The sequence below is a fragment of the Mus pahari genome, chromosome 15, assembly GCF_900095145.1.
Source record: "Mus pahari chromosome 15, PAHARI_EIJ_v1.1, whole genome shotgun sequence".
NCBI lineage: Eukaryota > Metazoa > Chordata > Mammalia > Rodentia > Muridae > Mus > Mus pahari.
The window spans coordinates 10,021,548-10,047,689 of record NC_034604.1 but is presented as its reverse complement, the minus strand read 5'-3'; the positions used below and the strand labels follow the sequence as shown (position 1 = coordinate 10,047,689).

The 26,142-nt window shown below is 41.2% G+C and overlaps 1 protein-coding gene across 3 annotated transcripts in view; it reads left to right on the top strand.

The window, feature by feature from the left end:
- Znf521 (zinc finger protein 521) overlaps nt 1-26,142 on the top strand; it is a 285,412-nt gene that overhangs the window by 143,766 nt on the left and 115,504 nt on the right. For 2 of the 3 annotated variants that reach the window (XM_021215108.2, XM_021215110.2), the window contains one exon: nt 11,175-11,259. In XM_021215108.2, the coding sequence (XP_021070767.1) occupies nt 11,175-11,259 (85 nt within the window). The remainder of the gene's footprint in view (nt 1-11,174; nt 11,260-26,142) is intronic. The other variant, XM_029546908.1, reaches the window with a different exon arrangement.

Sequence of the window (26,142 nt, the reverse complement as noted above, 5' to 3'; positions counted from 1 at the left end):
GAGATGGCTCAGCAGGTGAAGATGTATGCTTGCAAGCCTGAGGAGGTGGTCCCTAGGTCCCCCAAGCCCAAGGAGGTGGTCCCTAGGACCCACACAGTGGGGAGGGAGAAGGACTCCTTCAAGTTGTCCTGTGTCTTCGACTCATGCTCTATGCCATGTGCCTAGCCAAATACAGACACAGAATATACATACACACCCACTAAACTAAGTAAATAAATGCAACCTATTTTTCTTTAAAAGATAACCAACAAATTCCAAACTGTTTTTCAAAATAATGACCAAGTTGTTGTGCGAACTTATAACAGCAAAACATCATAGAAGAAAGGAACCATAGAGAGTGTTTGTAATATTTTCTATTTGATACTGTCATCTTTTTTTTTTTTTTTTTTTTTTTTTTTTTTTTTTTTAGATTTCCCCAACTCATACTCTATTCCATGAAGACCAATAGGTCAATTAAGAAAGGACCCTGTAATTTCCCCACTATCATATTCTGGGTAATTTTCATATGACTATTTCTAGTTTTATTAGATACATTGTCAGGAAGAGTTGGACAGAAGTTTTCCAGGTCTCTAATTTACATGTCTGGGGTAATTTGCTGGTGGTGGCGAGAGCCTATTGTCTTTTATGATACAGGATCTAAGATTGCCTGGTGATGGCAGTCTCGTCCCCTTCATGATGTTTTGTGACATCGGATCTCTGCCATATGTCTCATGTTCTTCCAGGCAGTGTTCTAAAGAGAGAAATGGGCGTTGCCCATTGGGCATCAGGAAATCACACATCTATTCACACTATGACTGGAGTGTGAATAGATGTTTTGATCATGTGATTCAAGCATCTAAAAATCAGATGTCAAAATGTGCTAAGATTATTCTCACCACCAATGGGACACCATGAATGACATCTGACATCGTGGGCGGGATCATAGTTAAAATATAGGGCACTAAAGTACAAAGAAACTCTTTAGGGTAGGTATATAAAATATGCATGCAAAGCTTATATTAATTTTATATTTAGGATTTTGAGACATAAATCATAACCTCAAAAATTCTCTGCTTTCAGGTATTTCAAAAATTAAAAACAAACAAACAAACTTTTGAAATACTTGTCATCCCCAGAAGTTTGAATAAGCCATTTTCAACCAATACAGTACATTTTATGCTGAACTATGTACTGAGAAATCAGTACGTTCAAAGAAAGCAGCAGTCAGTCACAAGAACTTTCCATAGAGAGGTGACTTTATAGGGCTGTCTCTGTCCTCTGAGCCCACATGAGAAACTGTGGACAGCCAACTTGGCGGTGGTTAGTGAAATGAGTTGTATTTCTTCTGGAGACCAGCGACTGTATCAACAGGTATGAATCTACTCATGCCGTGTTCTAGAATGGCTTGGTGACTTTCTGTGAGTCACATTCCAGGTCACTTCATTCATCTATGAACCACATCTGCTCTATGATGGGAAATGTGAAGCTGGATGAGCTCACTTTCTTTATCCACTCTGAGACTCCATGCTTCTCTGCAAAGAGTAATATCTGTGAAATATGAATATCATACTATCAGAGTTTTGGGTCCCCTGAACCTACAGAAATGCCAGGTTGGCATGGTAGCCTGCTGTAATTTCAGACATAGGATACAGAGACAGAGGATTTCCCAGAGTAAATTGGCCAGAGAGACTGTCCATGTTGTCAAACTCTGGGTTTATCTGAACTCTGGGTTTGAGCCTTAGTGACTAAGGTGCAAGTGTGACAAGGTAATTCCTGACATCCCCATGCATGCTCCCACTCACCCTTGCCAACATACACACACACACACACACATACACACACACACACACACACACACACACACACGCAGAAAAGTGTGTTCATTTTTTAAATGAATTAGGAAGAATTTCAACAATCTAGACAACTTCAATTCAGTTGGGAGGTGTGGCTAAACTCAGACTTCCCTCATGTGTCTAATACTCTGGAACAGCACAAAACATTTTAGCATAGGGGAGGGGACAGAAACACCACTGTGTCCTGAAAACAGTATAGACAACAGGACTAATGAAGCTACCACCCACAGCACTGTGTGGGTGGAACTGTTAACTGGCTTTTCGACTCCAATGGTTTTAGAAGCAATTTGAAAGAAACGGGAAGGGCCATCTGACATGGCTACGTGGGAAAGCTGTTTGAGTGGAAGGAATGGGAAAACTCAGAACTCTGTGCATTTGTGGTGTGAGGGAGAGAGGGGGAGAGAGAGAGGAGGAAAGGGAGGGAGGTGGAGGGGGAGATAGTAGACACCTGAGTGTGGGTGTGGATAATACAGTAAGCTATCTCAAAGAGATAGCAGTAACAACAGACAGGTAATCTACACAGTGCTGTCAACAACTGCAAACACCAGATGAAAGGAGAGCATGTCCTGTGGGTGGGGCATGAAGCTGGCAGAAGAATAGCTGGAAGGATAGACCAAGAATAGAAACAAAGGAAAATGGTCGGGCCTCGGGGGAGCCTAATGAGCACAGGAAGGACCAGAGATCTGCATCAGTGGGAATGCGTAAGCACAGCATGGGCGAAGTCATGGGTTCAAGCACCATCCCTACCAAAAAATAAAAAGGATTAAGTAACCCCAAACTTAAAAGAATATGCAAAAGCGTGTTTTCTGTCTAGCCAGTTGGCTATGAGCAATCTTTGACCCTGCATCTTTTCTGATTCGTTCTCCCCAGTCTATCCAATGCCTCCCAGGACACCCAGCACCACCCTGCAGGTGACAGGCACTTTGTGATAGATTTAGGATCGGGAGAATTATTCCATTTTAGATCATGCATCACCTCCAGGGTTTTTTTGGTTGGTTGGTTGGTTGGTTTGATTTTGGTTTTAAATTTTTTCCTGACTCCTTTAGGGCATATTAAACTGTTCCTGCCAGACTTGTTTTAGCTCCCATTAACTGTGGACCAACAAAGATGCTTGGTCCTGAACTGTATTGCCATGTTATTTAGGCAAAATCTGAATAGGACTTTAATGTTTGTGTGTTTCCTTTTGCAAAGTGTGTTCTGACTCCTTGAATTCAGGATGATGTCATTTCCTCTTGGTGTTTAAGGCCTACCATGTGCCAGGCACTGTGCACAGTGATAGTCCGGCCACATGATTACCATCAAACACAAAAGCTTCCATTTTTTCCTTGTGTTATGTCTGTATCAGTTGATCCTGTTACATTTCAGCCACTTGCCCCTCTGTGCTGAATGACTTATCTTCATATTAATTCACTATTACGATGAAAATGACTAGGCTAAATTAGTAAGTTGTCCAAATTTGTACAAAGCTGTGAGCTCATGACTTACCCTCATATAATATCTACTTGTTTGCCAACAAAATCCTGCCAAGTGAAGGTGTTACTCACCACATGTAATTTGTAATATATTTGTTTTTAGAATGATAATATATATTGCTGTAGACATTAATAACTGTTTTGTTTGATATCTTTGTTTCTCCTAGCTTGTTTGGCGTGCTTGTGTGTGGATAGTTTACATAAGTGTCTGTATATTTTCACATGTGTGTGGAAACGCAAGTGTGGAGGTGTGGATGTATGTGAGTTCATGTATATTTGGAATCTGGAGGCTGGCACTGTCTTCCTCTGTTGCTTTCCGACTTGTATATTATGGGAGGCAGGGCCGCTCGCCCATCTGGAGCTAGCACCCAGTCATCTAGCCACACTAGCTAGCTTTTTCCAGGGAACCTGTGTTTCACCTTCAGATGTCTAGAATCACATGTGAGCTGCAGTGCCTGTGGGTGCTGCCAATCAAAACTCCAGTCCTCATGCTTGCATAGCGAGCCCTTTACCCAGAGAGCCATCTTCTTGGGCCCAGTTTGAATCTTTATACAGATTGTTCTTTAAATCTCTTCCTTTCTGTCTCTCCACAGTTGTCACAAACTGTGGTATCCTTTTTACTATTACTTACTGAGCTTTTAGATTTTAGAACTCTTAAGGTGCATAAAATCTAAATCTGTGTATTTTAATCGAAAGAAATGTTAATATGATCCCGAAGTCCACCTCTGGAACTCCCTTGGTAAGGATCTTTGTGTGCCTGTTAGTATCCTTCCATTACATCCCATAATAACCTGTCAAGTAAAGAGCAACAAAGGCAGTTGTTGCTTAGCACTGGCTTGCTCACTCTAGGCATGGTCTAGGCATGTTCGTATAATTCTTGTTTCCCATAGAACTCTAAAAAGTAAGCTGTATGATTTTTAATTGACAGGGAAGTAACCTAACACTCAGGGTCATTCAATGACTTGTAGCTCAGCTGAATGACGAAGCCACAGTGTAGTGACTGATTGTAGAGAGAACATTCCAGAGTTTCTTTTCTACTAAGATTGCTGGATATAATTGGGCTGAGTGAGTTTTAGCATTTGTTGTGTAACATTGTATTGTTGGGATTCTAGCAGAGCTTCCAACTGCCCCTTCCATGCTTGAGACTGGTGGAGTAGAGGGAGCCATGGGCTGTAAGACAGCTAGGAGAAGTGGTCCAAACATGGGTGGAGTGGTGATGAAGGAGAAACACAGGAACCTGTGTAGACGTGTCCTTCATTCTTCCAGTGCAAAAGCCAAGTAAGACATTGGGGATGCAGGCAAGGGTCTGCGGGTCTGCAGGATCTGCTGGTCTGCAGGGTGTGAGGGTCTGCAGGGTCTGTGGGTCTGCAGGATATGAGGGTCTGCGGGGCTCTTGCAAGGAAATACTAAGGTTTCATCCTTATAAGACAAAGCCAGACCTGCTACTTATTCATTTATCTATTTTTAAGGTTTTAAAAAATGGCATTGCTGTATAATCCAGGCTAGTTTTAAACTCTTCATTTTATTTATTTTATGTGTATAGGTGTTATGGCAGAATGTATGCCTATGTACCATGTATATCCTGGTGTCCTTGGGGACCCCCAAAGGACTGGCATTGCAGTGTTTTTAGTCATCGTGTGGGTGCTGAGAACCCAAACTGGGTCCTCTGGAAGAGCATTCTTACCCACTGAGCCATCTCTCCAGCCCCTGGCTTTGAACTCCTGATCCATCTGCCTTGTAGTTCAGTGATGGAGTGCTTGCTTAGCATTGGTGGCTATGAGGTCAGGCCTTTCCTTGTAAGCCAGGCAGGCATATATGTACAAATAAATAAATGAACAAGAAACGACAAATAAGCAGGAACAGCAACGATTGCCTCCTCTTGCCGAGAGACTGGGCAGTAAAACGGTGCTGTTGATTTCTGCTTCGTATCTGGGTTTCTCCCTAGACAATTAGAGAAGCAGGAAGAGGGGCAGCTTTCAGACTTAAAACCGAACCTGTGCTGTTTCTTCTATCCCTGCAGCAGGGCAGGTGCACAGGAAATGCCCCTCTGTGAGACTCAAGTCCAGCGGCATGACCTCAGCAAGGCAATGGGCAAAAGGCGTTCACTCCAAGTGGCTTCAAATCAAGGCTTCAAATTCTGTGAATGAGCCTGACTCTGACTTTAAAAGAAGAAGGGAGGGAGGAGTCAGGGGAGGAGGAGTCAGAGGGGGAGGAGTCAGGGTAGGAGGCGTCAGGGAGGAGGAGTCAGGGGAGGAGGAGTCAGGGGAGAGAGAGACAGAGACAGAGACAGACAGAGAAAACAACCACCAGAAAGAGACTTTGTCAGAAAAGAGAATATCAACATTTGCCATGAAATAGTAGGTTTAATAGTTTTAAAAGGTGAGGACAATTTCCACTAAGAAAACTGACAAATTTTAAGTAAATTTAAGCCCAGAAATATACACCAAAAGCCGGGATAATTTAACGTTTATTTATTTATTTTTTTTTTGGTTTTTCGAGACAGGGTTTCTCTGTATAGCCCTGGCTGTCCTGAAACTCACTTGGTAGACCAGGCTGGCCTCGAACTCAGAAATCCGCCTGCCTCTGCCTCCCAAGTGCTGGGATTAAAGGCCTGCGCCACCAGGCCCGGCAATTTAACGTTTAAAATTAGCAGTGGAAGCAAGTCGTTGAAATGATGCTTTGGTAGAGATGACAAACTCAGCACTGAAGAGGGGATTCACCTGCAGGAGAACTCAGATGTCCGTGCCAATTTGTTAAAACATGCATGCAAGGGCAACTGATAAGGAGAGGATGGTAGAAAGGCTCCAGTGTTGAGCTTGTGGAAGGTTCTGGGAGACTCAAAAACAATTCATTTAACCAGATGAAACTTGTGGGAATTAAAGGCATTCTTGCCATCTCGGATTGAAAATGTTCTTAGTATTGAAATAAACATGTAATTAAAATACAGTGTTGAAACTACAGAACATTGAGAAAAAACGAGGTCCTACAGTAGACTCTGGGAGAACAGAACCTTTTCTACACTCAGATCTTACAGAAGGGTCTGTGATGGGACTTGAGAGCAAGGGAGCAGAAACAGACCCGGCCTTGTTATGAGCTGTTTCTCCGTCATCTCTGCTACTTCATGTTCCACAGCACGGAAAGCTTGCTTCTCAGGTTTACTTGAAGAGTAGAAACTGTGTTTAAAGGCACTGAGAAGGGGCTAAGTAGAATCCTGGCTTTGTTTAGGGTATTCATGCCCTGTATGCCTTTGGACAAGTCACCCAATTTATCTGGATGACTACTCTTACGCGTTAGATTCATGCTCAAAATCTCATTAAAACATCAAAAATATTTGCAAAGCTACTTACGACCCCTAGACAGAAACTCTTTGGTGTGTCTTTCATATAGATATGGGAAAATAACACACCTGGGGATGATCAGGATGTGTTCCGACTGAGAAAACACTCAGCGCATCGAGGCACTTGCATTTATTTCTCTGCCCCTGTGTTTTCTCTGACACTCACCCATGTACCTGGCGATTGCTATTGTCATGTAGCTCTTTCTGCTTTGCCCATATCTGCGTTATTTGTTTATTGCTTCCTCTGATGTTGTAAGATTTCACTTGTGAGTAGCATGCCACTTCACCTCTATACCATTGATGTGATTCTCCTGACACAAAGGACATTGGCCTTTCCCACATGCTATCATCACATCCAAGGAAGATGCCCATTAGCCCCCAGTAACATCCAATATCAAATGGTGATCACATTTCCCCAGCTGCTCAAACACTCCTGGCCCCTTTATCCCAAAGCTAGACCCCATAAGTACGTTTAGTAGATAAACCTCTTTGAGCCACCTGGGAACAGTCTTCTCTCCTCTCCTGCGACCTGGATGTTTTAAAGACAATAGTCCAGTTTTCTAGAAGGTCTCTTCAGGGCCTTGTTTATTCTTCTGTCTGTCTGTACTGAAGCCTAGGCTGTTGCCTCTAAAGGCTTTATTACATCCAGCTTAGAACTTTGGATAAGTTTCTTTCAGTAGAATAATCTTTCTCTGCAAAGTCTTCAGTTCCTCATGGTTTCCCAGTCAGTGCAAAATGGTGGCTTTCTCCATCCTAGCATTTCTTCGTCTTTCCCTTGCATAACCCTCCTATCATTAAGTAGGCATGAACTGAATTCCCTCCTGGAAAAGCTTAGTGTTTCCAACCCTTTGACTGCCGATTGTCAGAAAAAGAAATTTACATCCCCAAGCGTGTGGACCGACACACACCTGTAATCTTAGCACTGAAGACTGAGGAAGAGAAATTCCAAGTTTGCAGCCACCCTGAGATACCCATGAGATTCTGTTTCAAAGCAGTCAAAAAAGAATGGGGGGAAGGATGGGGAGGCAGGGACATCATGCTTAGAGGCTTATTTAATAGTGACCATCATAGCCACAGAGATTGGCTTTCTACCTTTGAGGGTTACTATGGACTCACTGATTTTTTTTTCTTAATGCACTTATTATATTATCTTTTAAAAAAGCAATTTACAACTCCAAAACATAATTTTTAAAAATTCATAACTTTTATTTAATTTGGTAAGACAAAATGTAGTCTAAAAGCTAATGGGTAAGAAATCAAACAGAGAGGTAATCAGAAAAGGAATATTTAATACTATACATTATTAGAGATCTTTAACCTCCCCCCCCCCTTTTTTTTAACTTAAGAGATGTTCTTTTCTGAAAGTCTCTGAGTACCTGAACAGAGTATAGCTGAAAACAAAAAATGTCAAAGAGGCACGTTTAAATTGTTCTCAAAATCAATCAAAAATAATGAGGTGCTGGGAGAAAGTTGTATCCTTGATAATTACATCTATCAGTATCAGAAAACAAAGGAGAACAATCAGGAAGTGACAGTCCTGCTCCCAAGTAGCTCATTTAAAAAGGCTAATGAAAAAAAAAAAAGTCTCTTTTAAAAATGGGACTAAATTAGCATTTCAAGTAAATTGACAACCTAGGCGTGGATCAAGGCCAATGTGGGGCCCAAACAATGGGGGTTCTGTTTCTACTTCACCTGCTTTTAAGAGAAATTATCTCATGTGACTTTTTTGTTGTTGTCTTTGATATAAATGGAAGCAATTGTCCTGAGGGAGGTGACAGTCCCCTTGCACTTGGCAGTGCCGGGGTCACCCCTCAGGCATCTGATCGCTTCACTTGAGGATCTGTTTATGCCTATGACTGAAGACTGATAACCATGTTGGAAAAGCCACTAGACAATCTGTTGCGAACTGTTCCTGCTCTCAGACTGAGAAGGGGACTAGTGAAACTGTCAATTAGACAGGGGGTTCATTCTGCTCTTTATAGACCCAACCTAGGTTTGGAACCAATGGTTGAAAGTGGGAAAAGGGAGGATTTGGGCCTAGAATTAGGGTGAATCCTTGGTAATCTGAGTTATGCAGCGCTCTCTCAGGGTGAGGTTTATCTCTCAGGATGAGGTTTACAGGTTAGTGTCCTGTGCTCAGTGGGTGGGCAGGTGCGGACTGCCCTCGGATAGTTAGATAAGAATATATTGGAATGACTACTTTATAGGCCATTTCAGTGTACTATTCTAAAAACTGGGAAGTGAAAATGTTTTTTATGTATACCATTTGCATAGCGTGGCTTTGTTTTGAGGAAACTGGGGCAGGGGTTGCTGAGCTGGGTGAAGCTGCTGTATTTAGGCCTTACGGTGCTCTCCTTTGCATCTCTAGCCAGCTAGAGATTTGGGCACATGTAGATAAGAACATGGCTATGTCGATATAAAACAGGAGAAAGCATTTTAGACACCGTGAGGGTGTAGAGAATTAGCTCTGTGAATTATCAATAGTGACACAAGCATTTTCTTTCAATAAGTGAAAACTTACAAGGCTCTTTAAATGTGTCAGCTCATTTTGAAGATAGGCATAAGTGCTGCCATTTTATTACCTTGGCTTTTCAAGTGGTTTCGTTCTTTATTAGTGGACGGGAAGGAAAAAAAGGCCTTAGTATATTCGAGCAACCTCCTTATCAGTCATAATTTTTGGAGACAGTTTTCGACATGTTCTGTGTTTTACTGTGCTAACAAGAGAAAAGACTAGCCATTAAGTTTATGTTTCTTTGTTTTTCAGCAAGGTCACATATCAGGAATGATGCTTGAAGTATGCTAATAAACAATATATAATGGAGGTCATCAGGGAGTAAGAAATATTTTCTAACTAGTTCTAAAGGGAAATATAGTTACAAAAGGGATGAATGTTATTTACACAGCACGTGTTGCTCTATGCGTCACTGTCAAAGGGTCTCATGAACAGCTCCATGCAGTAAATCGTCTTCCATGATTGTCAGGGGGTTGGAAGCCTGTGCTAGATTTAGATTTGGTACATTCAGTCCACTGGATTCTAATGAACAACCACTACTGGGTTATTTAGATATGTGCATTGGAGATATGCCTGAGCTTTTAGGGTTTGCTAGGTATAATGTCCCTTGTTGTAGAAGAAAATACTATGTAGATTATGACAAATAAGAAATACTTACATTTGTGGCACTTATCTTTTGTAATTTCAAGTGAAATTACACTTATTTTCATACTTTATGTTTTTTATGTTCTAAACAACTTGAGCTTTTCACAATACGCTATAATTTATGATTCATATTAACTTATGACTCCTATTTCATATTAATACCTGTAGCAAAACATGTTATAGGATGCCAACTGAAATAATAATCTGTGGGACTTATTACTACCAAACATTACATGTACACTTTTACAGATGGAATTTCCCCACATTTACAAGTGAGCTATTCCTTAATTGTAGATTTCACTTTACAAGATGTTTTTTGATTGTAGACAGCCATGTGATGTGAAGGAATGTATGTGATGGTGCGTTCTGTAGAGCACCTTAGCTCTTTAATCACTGAGTCAACCCTACGTGCACCGAGAGAGAATCAGTCTTGAAGACAGAAAGTCACTCTGCATGATTCATCTGAGATTTGAGAGACATTACTTCTTTCCCCGTTTCTGTGTCCCAGTGACATCCAGTGTGTGTGCGTTTGTGTGTGTGTGTCCTAACCCCTATCATAAATACTCTGCTCCATCTGTTTCACTGGACTGCGGTGTTTAATCTCGAACAATTTCCTAAGAGAGAAAGTACATATTCAAAAGAGAGGAATTAGAATCTCAGAAGGGTTGCCTACACTTCTGACTGCACAAAAATACCTACCTTCTTTAAAGAATGATTTGGGGCTTTTTGTATGTGTGCTCGTGTTTTGCCTGCCTGTATGTCTGTGTACCAGGTGCCACGTGCCTGTGGAAGTGACAAGGTGGCCACTCCCCTGGAGATAGAATTACAGGGAGTTGTGAGCATCCAGATAGGTTTTAGGAACTGAACCTGTGCCCACTGCCAGAGCAGCAAGTGCTCTTAACTGCTGAGCCACCTCTCCAGCCCCATTGTCTAAAATGCTATGAACCTTAGCTTACTATTTTACTTGTATGTTTCTGGGAGCAAAACTGCCATGATTTTAGTGAGAATTAAAACATGTCTGATACTTGAAGTTTTTGAAACTGAGCCATATGTTGTAAGTATTTTTAATACTAGGGTTTAGTTTTGAGCTTAAAAGCACTTATATTATTTTGTTATCATTATTTCATAACATGGTGCCTTTGCTCCTTGTAAATGTAATAACATGTACTGTTAGCTGTCAACTCTCAATTTCTTGATAAGAAGCTCAGGGTGCTTTGTCAGAGAAATCCACAGAATGTTAATTAGCCACACAGACAAAACCAACATCGTGGGAAGACCGTTCTGTGGTCAGGGGTTTTCCTTCTGGTTTGTGTTGGGCGGGAGCACTTATTTATGCACATGTGTCTAAGCAATCGTGTCCCTCCTTGTTTTCTCAGAAGAAGACCTACCAGTGTATCAAGTGTCAGATGGTTTTCTACAACGAGTGGGACATCCAGGTTCATGTGGCAAATCACATGATTGGTGAGTGAGACTCCGCCCCTTGCTACTCATCCGCTTTTCTCATATGTGTGTACATCAGTGCCTATGTAATTAAACAGCATTAAGAATGAATTAATTGTTCTGCCATCAATGCTTTACCAAGGTGTGATTGGTTTTTTTTTTTTTCCTCTTATTAGACCTGGTAAGGCATTAGCGTGTTTTATTTTCTGCAAGGGCTAGTTTAGACTTCTGCAGAGGATTATCTGCGTTCTGCCAGTCAAAGCACAGGTGATTAGCAAATTAAACTTCTAATCATTTTTGCATTATTGAAAACTAACAGGAATGGTTAATGAACTGGATGTTAGCTTTCCATAGAGTTTTAGACAGGTTTTAATTTCAGAAGTTATTATGATAATGGCACTGCTGTGTGTTGCTTAAGCATCTTTGTATCAAACTCTGAAGTGGTGAGTTTTGTGATGGGGAAACATAAATAATTTAAATTGCCATAAAATAGTTTTATAAGTATGGTTTCGGCAGCCTGGAAATAATAATGATCATAAAGATCATGTAAAGAATTCAGGAATCAGATTTTTATTTCCCACGAAATTTTCCACAGATCTTTGTAGAAATGGACAGGGAGACCTCTGAAGTTACTCTCGGCCAGTGATTTTAGGATCGTGCGTGTATTAGATGGGCTGGAACTAAAGCGACAGCTTTTCCACTCATTCATGGTGTCCCATTATCCACCCATTCCTCAGGGGTTACTGCCTCGTTCCTGTTTTTTAATTTGATAATCACTTAGTAATAACGCTAAGAATTGTACCAGCCAATTAAACTTTATCAAGCACATCTTTTGCTACTAATAAAATGACAATTGCTATTATTGCGTACTATTTTTGTTACTCATTTGTATTTTTATACCATGAGGGTTTTGTTTATTTATTTTATACTTCTTGGTGTTTTATAAAACCCATAAATAAGTAGGATATAATATTTTGAAGTCTGATTAACCTTATATTCAGCTAATAAAATTTTTTTAATATAGAAAGGCAAATTCAACATTTTTTAGACATGGATTTGTTTCCAGGGTTGTGGGACCATCTTGTATTGTACAGCAAGGAGCAGAGCTCTAACAAAGTACATTCTAGGGTGACTCCAACTGTTGTCCCTGCTCAGGAAGGCTGACCATAGCAGAACTTGCAATGTATTTTACTAAAATTCAGGACCATGTTGGAAAAAAATAATATCTTTTCAATAGCTTTAGCTTCGTTTTCAATTATAAGATTTTTTTTGGACAATTGTTACTGACAAATAAAATGGTCAACTGCAACCTGCAGCACATGCATGGCAGTTGAAGTATTGATCAATTTATGTGTTTGTGTTCCATATTTAAGTATGAAGATTATTAGTGATTTCTTATGCCTTAAGATAATATATTCGTTGCCATGGCAGGATAGTATTAAAAGGTCTTCTTAAGCACTCAGAAGGGATTCAGAGAATGTTCCCTGCAAATTGCCTCCTGTTCAGAATCCTGGAAAAAAAAAAGTCCATGTGAACTTCCACTGTTTTTTTTTTTTTTTTTTTTTTTTTTTTTTTTTTTTTTTTTTTAGAGAAAGGGATAGGAAAAACTGCACGATTCCTTCCAAATGGTACTTGCCCAGAGTTACATGTCTCCATTTCTTCACTGTGGCTTGGTGGCAGCAGTCACAGATTCTGCCTCATGTTACAAGTTGCAATAGCCTTGACCTTCAAGTGTTCTAGTTACAAAAAACGTGTAGTGAGTCCTGCTTCTCTCCAGATCCCTTCAGTGTAAATTTAGTCTCTGGGTTTCTAATTTATCCACCCTGCTAATGAGCATACAGGAAGTATCTCAGGCCCTGTGTTAATATCTCTGTCACAAGTAGGATCTAGACTGAATATCGAGTGTTGAGGTACACTTGGCTTTCCCATCTCACTGTCATTCTGCGATTCAACCTGGCTCATCCCCCCCCACTTTCTCTATCCCCTTCTCTTCCTGTTTATCTTACGTTCCTCCAGTCGTTCATTAGTGCTCTCCCAAGCCTTTCCCCTCTCTGTAATAGTGGATTAATATGACACTCACCTCCTCTTGGGATCTGAGCATTTAACAATTCACCTTCTTTCAGAGATGCAAATCCCTTTCATTTTCACAGACGGCCTGATTATTTAATATTCAGGCTATTTTTTTTTTAATAATAAAATTATGTGATTCTCTTGCACTTGAGGCCTAAACAAATGAATAGCATTCACTTAATTGCTCTGTCTGTTGACCAGGCATCCAAGTTCTTAAACTCCATCCTCCTTGTTAATATCTAGAGAGAGAATGTGAAGCAGGAGGGAGTCGCCAGGGCTAAGATGCCCCTTTTTAAAATCCCAGTGTGATACTTAGTCTTTCAAATGAGGCAGGCAGCATTATTTTGTTGGCTAAAATACCTCCATTGAGGCTGGGTATTTTTAGATTGTGTATCAGTGTGTATTTTTTATCTAATAAAAAAATAATCTGAAGTAGACATTTAGTACAGGAAGAGGGATTAGGGACTGTCTGAAAGTCTCTCACCCTGTTAAAAGGGTGGGTGGTGTTTTGTAGCTTTCATTTTGCAAAACATCTAGAGGAAGGGCCCTGTCTCCTGACAGAAACATGGTCTGAGGATGCCTCAATGAGCTGGGACTCAAAAGCCCCCTGTAGCCTCCTCCTTTGCTTTTTTTTTGGGGGGGGGGGAGCTATAAGTTTTTTAAGTAACCTCCAAGCCTCTTCTTTCTGGATATGCTGGTTTCATGCTATTGATGAGGGACATTTGAGAAAGGAAACCCATTGATGTTACCACCAGGAGCATAGGGAAGTGCCCTTAAGTTCCATTTGCAGCTAGGTGTGGACACATGATCTCAGTTGCAGGAGTAATTACTTGACAAAAGTGTGCCAGGGCCTTGGTGTATGCTTATTAAGGAAAACATGAAACCTTTCCATTTACCACATTTTGACATGGTTTTGCATATTTATGAATACACACACACACACACACACACACACATTCAGACCAGTAATTGCTTAATTACTTAGGGTTTTTTCCTTCTTTGCACACACATATGCAGAGAAGGAGGGTGAGGCTGAGGGAGGCAGAGAACTAAACAATGTTTTAACAACTTTGCTAGAACAGGTTAACTAATGTCTGTGCAGATGAGAATTTTTTTTTTGTCTTCCTTTGTTCCTTTCACACAGTCTTTGTTCATTTTTACCATAAAGAAGCCATTGTGCACTGTGACTTTTAATGCATATCTACCCTTCTCTTTCTATCGAGTGGTAAAGATTTATTGTTATTTTCCTCTGTGAGATTTCTGGTTACTATTATTTGGTACATATTAACAACAAAGAGGTGGAACCAGGAAATCTAAATGTGTTTAACCCGGCGAAGGGATTGCCTCATATAAAATTATGAGGCTCCACCGTAGTAGAGTAAATTTGTAAGTGCTTGGAATAAAGGGTTGTTAGGCATGAGATGATATAAAGAGGTGGCATTGCCAAGAACTGTTTACGAGAGGCTTAATTTTTTCACTCTGATAATTCTTGACCAATAATTACCAGCCTCTAATTATCTATTTTAGTTAGAAAGAAATTCTGTTCACTATGGAGGTTGGCACTGCCACTACTAACACATAAATCCCTAAAGAGATGAATGTGTTCCAAACAGCCACACACAACTGTCTCATGAACGCAGTGAGCAAATTGTGAGTGGCTGGTGATAGGCAACCAGCAGTATGCTCACTATGAAGGGCCAGTCAGCCTGACAAAGAAATGGCCAAAGGGGAGAGAGGCCATTACCCTTGGAATGAATTATTGCAGCCGCTAACTTCTGAGAGAAGTAGTAAGGTAATGCCATGGCCATTTCTAGCCCTCCTTCCCTAGTTCATAGATCGATTATGGAGAACTGAACACAGATCATACACCTATGAATTACATTGAAAAATCTACTTAGAAATAGCTTGTTTTCATTTCACTTAATCTTTTCATGTTTTTGTAAGATTGTATTGTAATGATTGCATGTAAGGAATCAAAATATCCCCATTTTGTTATAAAAAAAAACTGGAAAAATTCAGATATGCTAGTGAGCTTATCCTTAAAGGTCAAACATGATGCTAGCTAGCATTCTAGGAAAAAAAAAATTATTTCTTAGAGAAGCAAAAGTGGAAATTGGTATAATGAACAGTACCTGGCCTGAGAAACGCAATGCAACAATATTGGCTATTTTTATCCTGGTCGCTGATACTCAGTACATTCTGGGTAATTATTTTTTAAACCATGAAGAGACTCAGCACAAGTACAGTGCATTCAGGAATGTATGTACCCCATGTGGTATGGAGCATGCACTATGTCAAGACAACAAGAGTGCGTAAATCAGTTAAGTGGAATCCTGGAACTGTAGTCTCTCCTTACAGTAAGTGGCATTCACACGCCCTGCAGGATGTCTGAGGCCCCGGGTGGCAGGATGTTGCTACCCTTCTTTACTAGGTGGCTTGTATTCTAACTGATCATCAAGGTTTGATGTAGAGTTCTGTGCCACCTTCAAAACACTTCAACTTGAGACCTCTTGCTTTAGAATAGAGAAAACCTAATACATGGGACGCTAGCATAGCTTTGGATTTTACTTGACTTGGAGAGAAATCACAAAATATTTTGACATTTGCATGTACTTTAAATTCTCTTCTTACATTCACAGTTATAAAACTAATGAAAAACTGAATTTGTCTTAATGTTTATATGTATGACTATATGTGAGGTTGTGTGTGTGTGTGTGTGTGTGTGTGTGTGTGTGTATACACATGAGAGAGATTATTCATACCATCTTAAGGATTACAAAGTCATTGAGATTCTTAGGAGTCACGAATTATATTCATTCTAAATGGGGCTATTGAATTTTAAAAATTCTTCATTTGATTACCTAAAAATTCAGGGAATTAAGAAATCAAGCATTTGATGTTGCATATGAGGAAATACTGGCTTATTTCATCAAGGGCTGGATTAAAAAAGATGAAATCTGGGCAGTTTAATGGTAAGAGAAAGCTACCCTCATGTGGGCAATGCTGGCTTATTTGAAAAGCCCATAAAGGGTTTCTGCATGGGCCATACAAAAGGGGTACTTTCTCTTTAATAGCCATCTGTACAGGAGAGATGAGAAGTGGGCCAGGTCATCTCTCCTCAGCTGTCACGATATTAACGTAGGTAATGGAGCAAGCTCAGCGTTCTGCTGGGTGTTGTTTTTCATAGATGTTCATCGATTTACACAGATAATTCTATTTATTTCTTAGAGTTGGTCCAAGTGAGCCAGGCAGAATAACAAACACCAAAGCATTTCAGATGACTTTATCTTTGTTTATAACGTTAACTTTTGTCTAAAAAAAAAACCTGGTTGTCACACCTACTGTGCAGATGGCCGCGTGATCTGTAAGCCAGCCAAAACATTTAAACAAATGTGTGATCTGGGGATAGATTAAATAAAGGAGAAAGTGGAGTGTGGGCCACAAATTCTAATAATCAGATAATTTTAAGTTGTGTGCAGTGTTGAGCCACGGCCACAGCGATAGCTGGGAGAGCCTGCCAATGGCAGCAAGGTGCCGCAGAGCTCTCAGGATGGAGTCTGTGGCCTGGTAGGCCCCAGCCTCAGAAGCACACGTCTGTACAGCTGGCAGCTCTGTGTGGGGACATCAGATAAAACTTATGTAAAATGAAGTGTTATTGCTTAGTTTGAAATTATTCAGAGAGGGAATTTTTAGACAGTAACTGAAAACAGAATTCGTGTTACCAATGAAGCGGACTGTACATATGAAGAGGCCTTAATTATCTGCGCAATTTAACAAAAATTCAAGATGTATTCAAAAAGGGTGGCCAGTAGCATTATAGCTGTGCTGTTTGTCGAGAGAGCAAAGCACGCTGTGGGAACTTCCCAAGCCTTGTCTACCAGCAGCCTTCCAGAAAGCAAGGACAATTGGAAAAGAAAAGTACCTTTGGAAAAAGGCGGAGTTGTTTACAGTCACAAGCTTCAAAAGATTCAGAGTGACAAACTTTGTGCATGGCCCCTGCGTGGGGTTAAGTTATTAAAACGCAAATCGTGATGTTTATCCTCTGTGGTTGGCAGCCATGGCTTAGAAGAGAAATAGGTATTAGCAGTTAGTGTAGTGTCTGAGTTATTAATCCCTGAGAACATCACGTAGACATTCCTTATGTTAACTTCCTGTAAGAAAGAAGGTTTTCCTGCACTCGTAGACAGACCCACATTTCAGTTTCCTGTCACCTTTTAGGACATGCTGCCTTTACAGAGCCACAAAAGAGCCTAGCTCTTGGGCAGAATGACCGCTAGCCTGGCCTCCTGATCTCTACAGTGGGTAGGGGCAGTACCATGCAGTTTAGCTACAGAGTCTCATTTTCTCCTCACCCTTGATTTCTGTAGTCTAGGCCACATGAAGTTTGCAGAACATTTCTGAATGGAGGCATGGGAATTCATCAATAATAAATAAATTAATCAGTTCAATGCAAGCACACCCACACAATTGAACCCACGTAAAGGCACGCTCACGTGCATATCATTCATATGGATCCTGACCTATTTACACAGGATCCAACTGCACGCAGCCAAAGAGAAGGTCTCCGATGACCCGTTTGGACGGGTTATTTCTTAGTTCCGGGGGCCATTGAAAGCAGTAAACAAAGGAGCGAAGAGCCAATATGGAGAGTGGGTGTCAACTTCAGCTGCTCATATTGTTGCATTTGGAGAGCTGACGGGGTTTCGTAGGTCACCTTTAGAATTATGCCTATGACAGCAGTAGCTACCTGCCAAGATTGCAAGGTATCTCACGGCTCTCAGGATGGCGCCTGTGGCCCGGTAGGCCTCAGTTGGAGGGGTACACATTGGCTGTACAGCTGGCTGCACCGTATGGGGCAGCCGTGTGGGCTGTTAGGGAGCTGGAAAGGAGACAAGCATGAAATTTCTTCTAACCCCAACTCTGTTTTTCTGTACTGTTGGCTGCTTCTCAGATCCTTGACAAAAAAACCAATCAGGCACCCTTTAATCCGCCTGTGATTACCACTGGTATAAAAAGAGAAGCATAATGAGGAAAAATGCCTCGTTTTGTTGCCTTCAAAAGCCAACAAATTGGAGTTAACTTGACAGGAAGTGGCTTAATAATTAGATTATTTATTTATTCCTGACACATATCCCCCTGTTACTAGTCTCAGGAGACCCTGTAGATGCTACGATTTTCAAGCTGCCATTACTTCGCTGTCTTCTGCGAACAAAGAAGCTACTGTCTATCAGTCAATTAAATGCAGTCTTTAAGCAGAGGCTGCGAAGTCCTCAATGGAGAGAGCCCAGGGACCTTGTGGCTGATGATTCCTTTCTCTGTACTGTACATCACTCTCTGAACGAAGGTCCCCACAGAGACAGAACAAAGTCATGCATTAAAATATCACTTGTTGATTTGTTTGCTAATGAAGAGCCATTGGACTGTTTGTGTATTTCTGTGGCAAAAATTGTTGATAAAAGGGCCTACTTGCAAGTCTTATCTCAGTTCATCTGCCCTGAGTGCTTGTTTAAGAGTTATTAAAATGAAAGTCAACAAACAGCAGAATTGGGGGGTGGGATCTCTGTGATAACAAGTATCCTCACCCTTTCCATCCAATTCAGCCCACAAAGGCAGGTAGCATGGGCAAACAGCATGGGCAAGGCAGTGGCTTTGCTGTAACACACACACACACACACACACACACACACACACACACGAGACACACGCGCACACATACACCTTGTTTTCTTTTGTAGGCAAATGCCCTCTCTCAGTGTTTGAGAATGCTACCTTTCAAAACTAAGATGTTAGAATCTCTTTGGGCAGATAATCTCTCCGATCCCTTTCCTATGTTTATTGAAAAGTATTTCTGTAACTATTCCTCTAGCCTGAATATCCCTAGAAGTTTTAGAAGGGAGCTAATAAAGGTGGCCATGGTAGGTGGGTCAGAAGCAGGACCCCAGCCTTGTGTCCTGGATAGAACTGTGTCTGTGCCTCTGTCTCTTCTTGTGTTGTCTTTCTCCTTTTCTTTCTCCTGAGATGTTTTATGTACATCTTGGTGGTACTCAAGTTCCCTCTAGACTCAGCCCCAGTGCCTTACCACATTCCTTATTTCTTCCTGCCTCAAGTTTGCCAAGTGTGGTGCCCATCTTTGATACACTCCTGAGTTCTTGTTAAATGCCTTATGGTTGGAATGAACAGCTGAGATTCATTTGGAAGACTAAATACCTATCTGAGTTTGGAAACCTAGATAATATTATGACAGCCTTCTGAAGAAATATTTAACTGTGGCTCAGCTACTGAAAGAGATATATACATTTGGAGTTTAAACTCTGGACTTCGGGAAGTGTTCCTCTCTGTTGTAAAGAGCATTCAAGTATTTAACTCTAGCTATCACAACCATCCCACAGCAGACTGTAAAGCACTAATTCAGGCATCGCCAGATTGCTGTATCTCCTCTCTCTACCCTGTTATTCCAACTCATTTGTTAGAAAAAGCTTAGGTACTCGGAGGTGTTCTATAATAGAAAATGAATTTGAAACCCTTTCATTAATTGGTGATTAATATGTTTCAGGATTAGTTTAAGCAGGGCTCTACCTCCTGCCCAGTCAAGTATGTTCTGGTTAATATCCAATTATCTGCACCTTCGTCGTTATTATGTCTTAATATTTCGGATATGATACCAGAAACTTGAGAGTCATGCTAATGAGGAGCATAGAGCAAGAATTAACCAATGACATACTCAATGATCCTTGGTGAAGCGTCTCCTTCCTTCCCCCCGAACACATCGCTTCAGCATCCTGTGAGCCCTGACTGAGAAGGCAGACTTTCAGCTACAGCAGACGAGAATTAGAAAATCAATTGTTCTCCCCTTTAAATAATGTGATCTCGAATTTGCAGTGTGTTCACCTCAAATCATTGTTTCATTGCATTTCTCAGAGGATAAAATAGGACTCAGTGAACCTATTTGTGTTTCCCAAACAGGAAACGCTGCGTTCTTTCACCTCTCCCTTTAAACAAGCTGCATGTAGTTTTGCCTCCAATGGATGTTTAATTCAGACTAATTTGGTGTCCCTGTAATATTTCGCTAAGGAAACATGTTTCCCCTGCCAATCTTTTATTCTGTTTCTCCAAGACACAGTGCCATGCTGTAGACTGGCCACACCTCCATTCAGTGGGGTTTTTCCAGGTCCATTCACTTTTGAGAGATCTGACTTGGCCCTAGGATCTGTGGCTGCTGGTGGCTTGTGCCTAGTATTGATGTGTGGTGCCTGTGTCATTGTGTGGTGTCACTAGTGTTCTGTGTGTTACCTTTCCTGTGCCATAACAAAGCCACATCAGTACTTCGCAGTGAAGGGTGATTGTCACACAGGGATCCCTACTACGCCTGGGGGCCCATTCTTTTTGGTGTTATTATTACTTACCATGTTCTTAACTCCCTCGATGCACAACTTGCTGTTGCCCACCAATGCACCATGGAGGAGATCTTGAAGATCAAAACAAACATCGTTTTTTTCTTCTCTGAGGAACAGGCCAATACCATTCAATTCAAAAGCCAGGTAGTGCATGGTTTCTCTTTGGTTCTTTATAGCACCTGACTTCCTTGAGTTCATTTACAACAGTCTTTCCCTCAGCTACTCAAAAGAAAGAGGCAGTGAGGAGAGACACACATTACACTTTTCCATGCTGTATGCAGACATCATTAATCTATAGTAAATGAATGGCAGTGCACATCCTAATGCACACCTCCCCAAAAAACCTTTAGTAATTTACAAAGGCATCTAGATGGCATAACTGGTTCAACACCAGGGTTTCATGAGCGATAATTTTACAATACTCCTTAAAACAAAGCAATTAGTACCCCAGCCTCTGGCTGAACACAATTGTGCCTTTGCTTCTCTATCTCCTCTCTATCGTCTTTCTCCTTCCTCTTTATTTTGTATTCTTCCCTTGCCATGTCAGGGGTGCTCAGTGTTTTCTCTAGATCAGACCTCAGAGGCTTAGCATATTCTCTGGCTATTTCTGCCCCAGGCTTCCAGTGTGCAGTGCCCATCTCTGGTACATGTCTCCATTTGTGGTAAATACTGTAAATACATAGTTTTTCCTTATTTTCTGATCCACCTGTGCTTGCTACAAACTAATAACAAACCAACTTGGGTTGAACTCAGAGACCATATGTGCTCATTGAAAGCACTCTGAAGACAGGTTTAGCTTCTGACGAGTTGTGTAGCAATTCTTTGGTGGCTGTTGATCTCTTTTGTGTCATAAACATGGGATCTGTGACCATGTTTCTCCCAGCTCTGAGTGTAGCTGTTTTTCCTCCTCTGAGGCTATGCAGCATTCAAGTTAAAAACTGGACTGAGCACTGACACACGTTCAATTGAACCATCAAGTCTTTTAAAACTGCCTGGCCATGACGCCAGTCTCAGGCTGTCCGACCATACACACTTCCGATTGTGGGCCAAAGAGCATTGATTTTTAGCTGTCATTTCTAGGGCACATACTGTAGAATTGAAATTTAAAACTTAATCCATTCAGTAATGTAATTAATTTTTAATGTGCAGTAATACTAATTGAAATGGCTTGAATTTAGTAAGTCACCACAAGACATTTTCAAAAGCAAGTGTCTCCACTCAGGACCTGAAGAGTAGGTGATCACTGTCACAGTGTGTTCTGAGGACACACTCACTCTCTCTGCAGGTCTCCAGCTGAAAGGCACTTTCTTTAAATTACAGGAGAATATGTATTTCTAAGAAGACAGCTATGGTTTGGGGGGAAATTTTCCTATGTTGTAGCCACTGTTAAAGAGTAAATGTTAATTTTTCAGTGTATAATTTAGCAAGAAATATTTAAACAGGTTTGCAAAGCTAATCTTAATGTGCTAAGAAAGTCCTTGGCAATAGCTGCAAATGAAGTCACTCTCCAACAATGTCACAGTCAACACTGAGATGTATAGACATTGTGTCTGGTAAGTTTCACTGTGTGATGTGTTTTGTATTTGTGAGATCATTATACTTAAAAGTTTTAATTAAAAGTGCCACAATCAAAATCAGCAATCGGGATGGGCAATCTCATTATATATTATACTTGGACTTGAGATATTATTTCCAGATTTGATGCACGTGATAATCTGTTGTTTCTTTTTGGTGTGTTTACGTTCTGCCAAATTGATGCTATATCCTACTTTCTTGTATTCCAAAGCTTTAACCCTTACATACTATTTCAAAAAGGCCTTTTAAATTCCCCGTGAGAGGTTTTTCCTTGCCACAATACAGCAAATTTTTCACAGTAAAAAACAAATAGGTTTTCAGTCATTTCTACACTATAAAAGGTTCTCTGAGCACATTTATCTGCTAGTAAATGAGGACTTTTTAAAATGCATCAGTTCTGATGAATGGGCTTGCACGATGTTCAGAGCGAGCCCAGCGTTAAGTTAGGAAACGGGGAAAGCTCTCTATATCATGCTTCTGCTTCTCTCTATATCATGCTTCTGCGGCCCTCACGTTATAGTATTTAATAACCGATAGAGCTATTAAATATTTAGTGCAGGTTCCCTCATAACCCTAGCATCTATTCAAATGGGATTTTAAGACAGTTTTGCAGCACATAAGTAAAAATGATATCTGAGAACTCAAAGCAATTGTAGCATGGCATATTTTCTAAATGAAGTGTAGGCTAACGTGCTACCAATGAGTTCAACAGATCTACACCAGCAAACCTTGGATTCGGAGTTGAAACTGACTTTCATTTCTCTCATGGCTAAATCGCGGGTGCTGTGGAGATTGACAAGGATCACGAAATTGGAACTGTGGTGTGATGAAAAGAATCAGCTTCCTTGTGATCATTCTAAGCCTTGCAAACATCAGCTGAAGTTTATAGTGAACATCTCCTCTGTTTTCACTTAATAAGGGGAACAAAAGGAGGAACAGTGAGAGAAAATCAATGGATAATCCATCCCATCTGGATTAGCCAATCACAGTGTGGGGAGTACGCTGAGCTCTGCTATTTTGGGTGTGCTGTGGCAAATACTGGAATATAAGAAATTGTTGTGGACAAATATAGTGTGCTGTAGATCATTTCAGGTAATACCTGATAGCTATTATCCAAACAATAATTGCTCTTTTAATCTGGGGTGGACATTAGTCTGTAAGAGTCCTCTGTGATAAGCTACCGTTTGTCTGTGTGATGCTGAAGTCACTGCTGGCCTTGTGGTGGTGGTAAGTTAGAACTCATGTACACCCTTACAGCTCTGTCCTGATGCCAGCCTTGAAGCCGTGAAGATAAAGGTGGCTAAGTTTGGCTCCACCCTCTAAGTAGTGTGAGTTGGGTTCTTCTCAGAGCCTATTTGTCCACCTCTAATTTCTGTCCTGTTTGATTTGCAGTCAGTGGCCACAGAATTCATTCACACTGCACAGATTCACATGCCATCTGTAAAAGATGGCCTCCTGCTTGTGACAAGCAGAAACATAAGAATCCTGATAGAGAAGGGGAAATACACTTTGTTTTGCCATTGTGTGTATCACATGAATGCCCAGATAAAATATTTTATGAGAAAGAATGGATAAAGGAGATGACTTCATGTCTACATGGAGCAGAGGGGAAAGATGGCGAGATGTGCTTTAAGTATAGGTATGTTTAATATGCAATGCTTGATGTATGTTGACCTCAGGTTACAAGAGTAGAAAATCCCATTTTCCAGCTTGTTTCAAATGAAGTAAAAATGCTGCTTCAGTTGGTTTATGCTACTCACATTGGGAAAGGTGCTTATACTGTGATAATTATCATCAAGGAATATTAATGTGTTCAGCATTTGTAACCCAAAAACTCATTATAGCTTAAGCTGTGCATCATCTGTGAAGAGAGAGCTTTGCCAGAACCCGCTCATCACAGGGGTTGCCTCCTGCTTGCTGCGGAGTGGTCAGAGTACGGCAAGAGGTCACTCGGGCTATTTTTGAAAGCTGAAGTTTTGCAGTTTTTGAATCCCTACCTTCTGTCTAAAGGGCTCATTGTTTTCTGCCTCCAAATGGCCTCCTTCGTAATGAATGCATAGGAAAGTGCAAGAAAGAATAAGATTCAATCAATGAGAGATAGCTGTGCCTCATGATGTCAAACATGAGAGGGCTGCCGTGTGCGTTCCATACCAAGATAATTGAAGTGTTTGTGTCCCCTCTGCTGTCACTGAGTGAGGGATGCGTTTACAATGGTTTCCACAGTGTGGGTGCCCTTGGGTTTCAGATGGAAATGCCCCATTGGGGCTCCACTTCACACCCTCTGGCTGGAAAGTGTGTGAGTAAGACTGCAGGGTCAGCCATCTTCTCTGAGCGGCAGAGTCCTTAATTAGTCTGTGACAATCTTCCATATGAGCCTGAACTGCCCGCCGGATGGCCTCTCACACATTGAAGACATCTCCGTAATTCACAGATAGATGTTTTTATGCATCTGCTTAAAATCACTTGGTGAAGACTCAGACTTGTGGGAAACAGAATCACTGGGCCTTCCCAGCACCCTGGCACTTAATCTGATTAAAAGACCACCATTAGTGACCATAGGTGCTTCGTTTGCTCAGAACCTGAGCTCACCTGTGCTGGACAGCTTGCTGCAAGGGAATCCTGTCCCTGTGATAGTGTCACATGATTAAATCCCATTATTTTCCCCTACTGATCCTTCGCCTGTCATTTCCCATAAGTCACCTTGCTGCCTGCTCTGTGTTATGGTTTGTGTAGGCCAGGCCGAGAGCAGGAAGGCTCAGCTCCATCAGCCTGTCTGGCTTTGCAGGGCTGCTATGTTTCAGAGGTCAAACTGTGAACCTGGCCTTGCTCCTGGGAGGACTAGAAAAATATGTTTCATAACTTCCCAAAGACTTAAGTGAAGAGGAGGAAGGGAAACCATGAAGCCCATAGGCTGCGTTTAGATGAGCTGTTAGGTGGAAATTCATCAAGCAGGAGAGCTGACTGGTGTTGAGGAGGCTCCCTCACCGTGAGGGGTCACTGCCTTGGGTCCAGAACCAGTCCTTGCTGAGGGCTTTGGGGGCTAGGGTAATCATTCAAATAGCCCAGCAGGCACAGACACACAAGTTGATAATCTCCAGGCAAGTTGCTGAAATGGGAACTTACTTACCTGTTACAATCACTTACATGAAGGAATGCTGACATGCTGAGGGCCAGGAATTCAGCACATCCAGCGACCGCAGGCTGGTTCCTGTGAAAGCAATTTGTTTCAGTGTTGTTGTTGTTGTTTGCTTTTGAAGGCAATGGAACCTTTATTTTATTCTGCAGAGCACTAATGCTACGTAATGGATGGATGTCTTGGACCCAGACCAGGCTCTGGGTAGTTGGGGGCTGAAGCCCCGGCAGTGTAATGCAGCGATACTGTGGTGGCACCATTTCTATGAGGATGGAAACTTAATAATCTTTATGAATTTTGAGTAACTCATAACTCCACTTCCTCACCCAAAGATATATTATGAAAAGATTGCTTCTAAATCCTTCAGACATTCTCTGCACTTATGATACATGCCACCCTCTTTACCTTGAGGCGTTAGAAATGGATGTGGCTTCATCTCTTCATAAGAGATAAAAATGTATACTTTGGAAGGAGCAAATTGCATTTGCCTGCTTAAGTTCACTCTTTGCACATGATGTGGGGGATCCAAATGTGAAGAATTGCTTTTGACATTATTTCTCTGCCTCCGATGTCCCAGGCCATTACATTACTACGCTGAAATGCCCTGTCACGGCAGAAATGTGAGGTAAAAACCTGGAAAGACACTGCACCCTGAGCCCATGTCGTTTTCTGTAACCCTCATTTCTTTAATCATTCAAACGGTTTGATTTGTCTCAGTGATGAAGTAGTGAT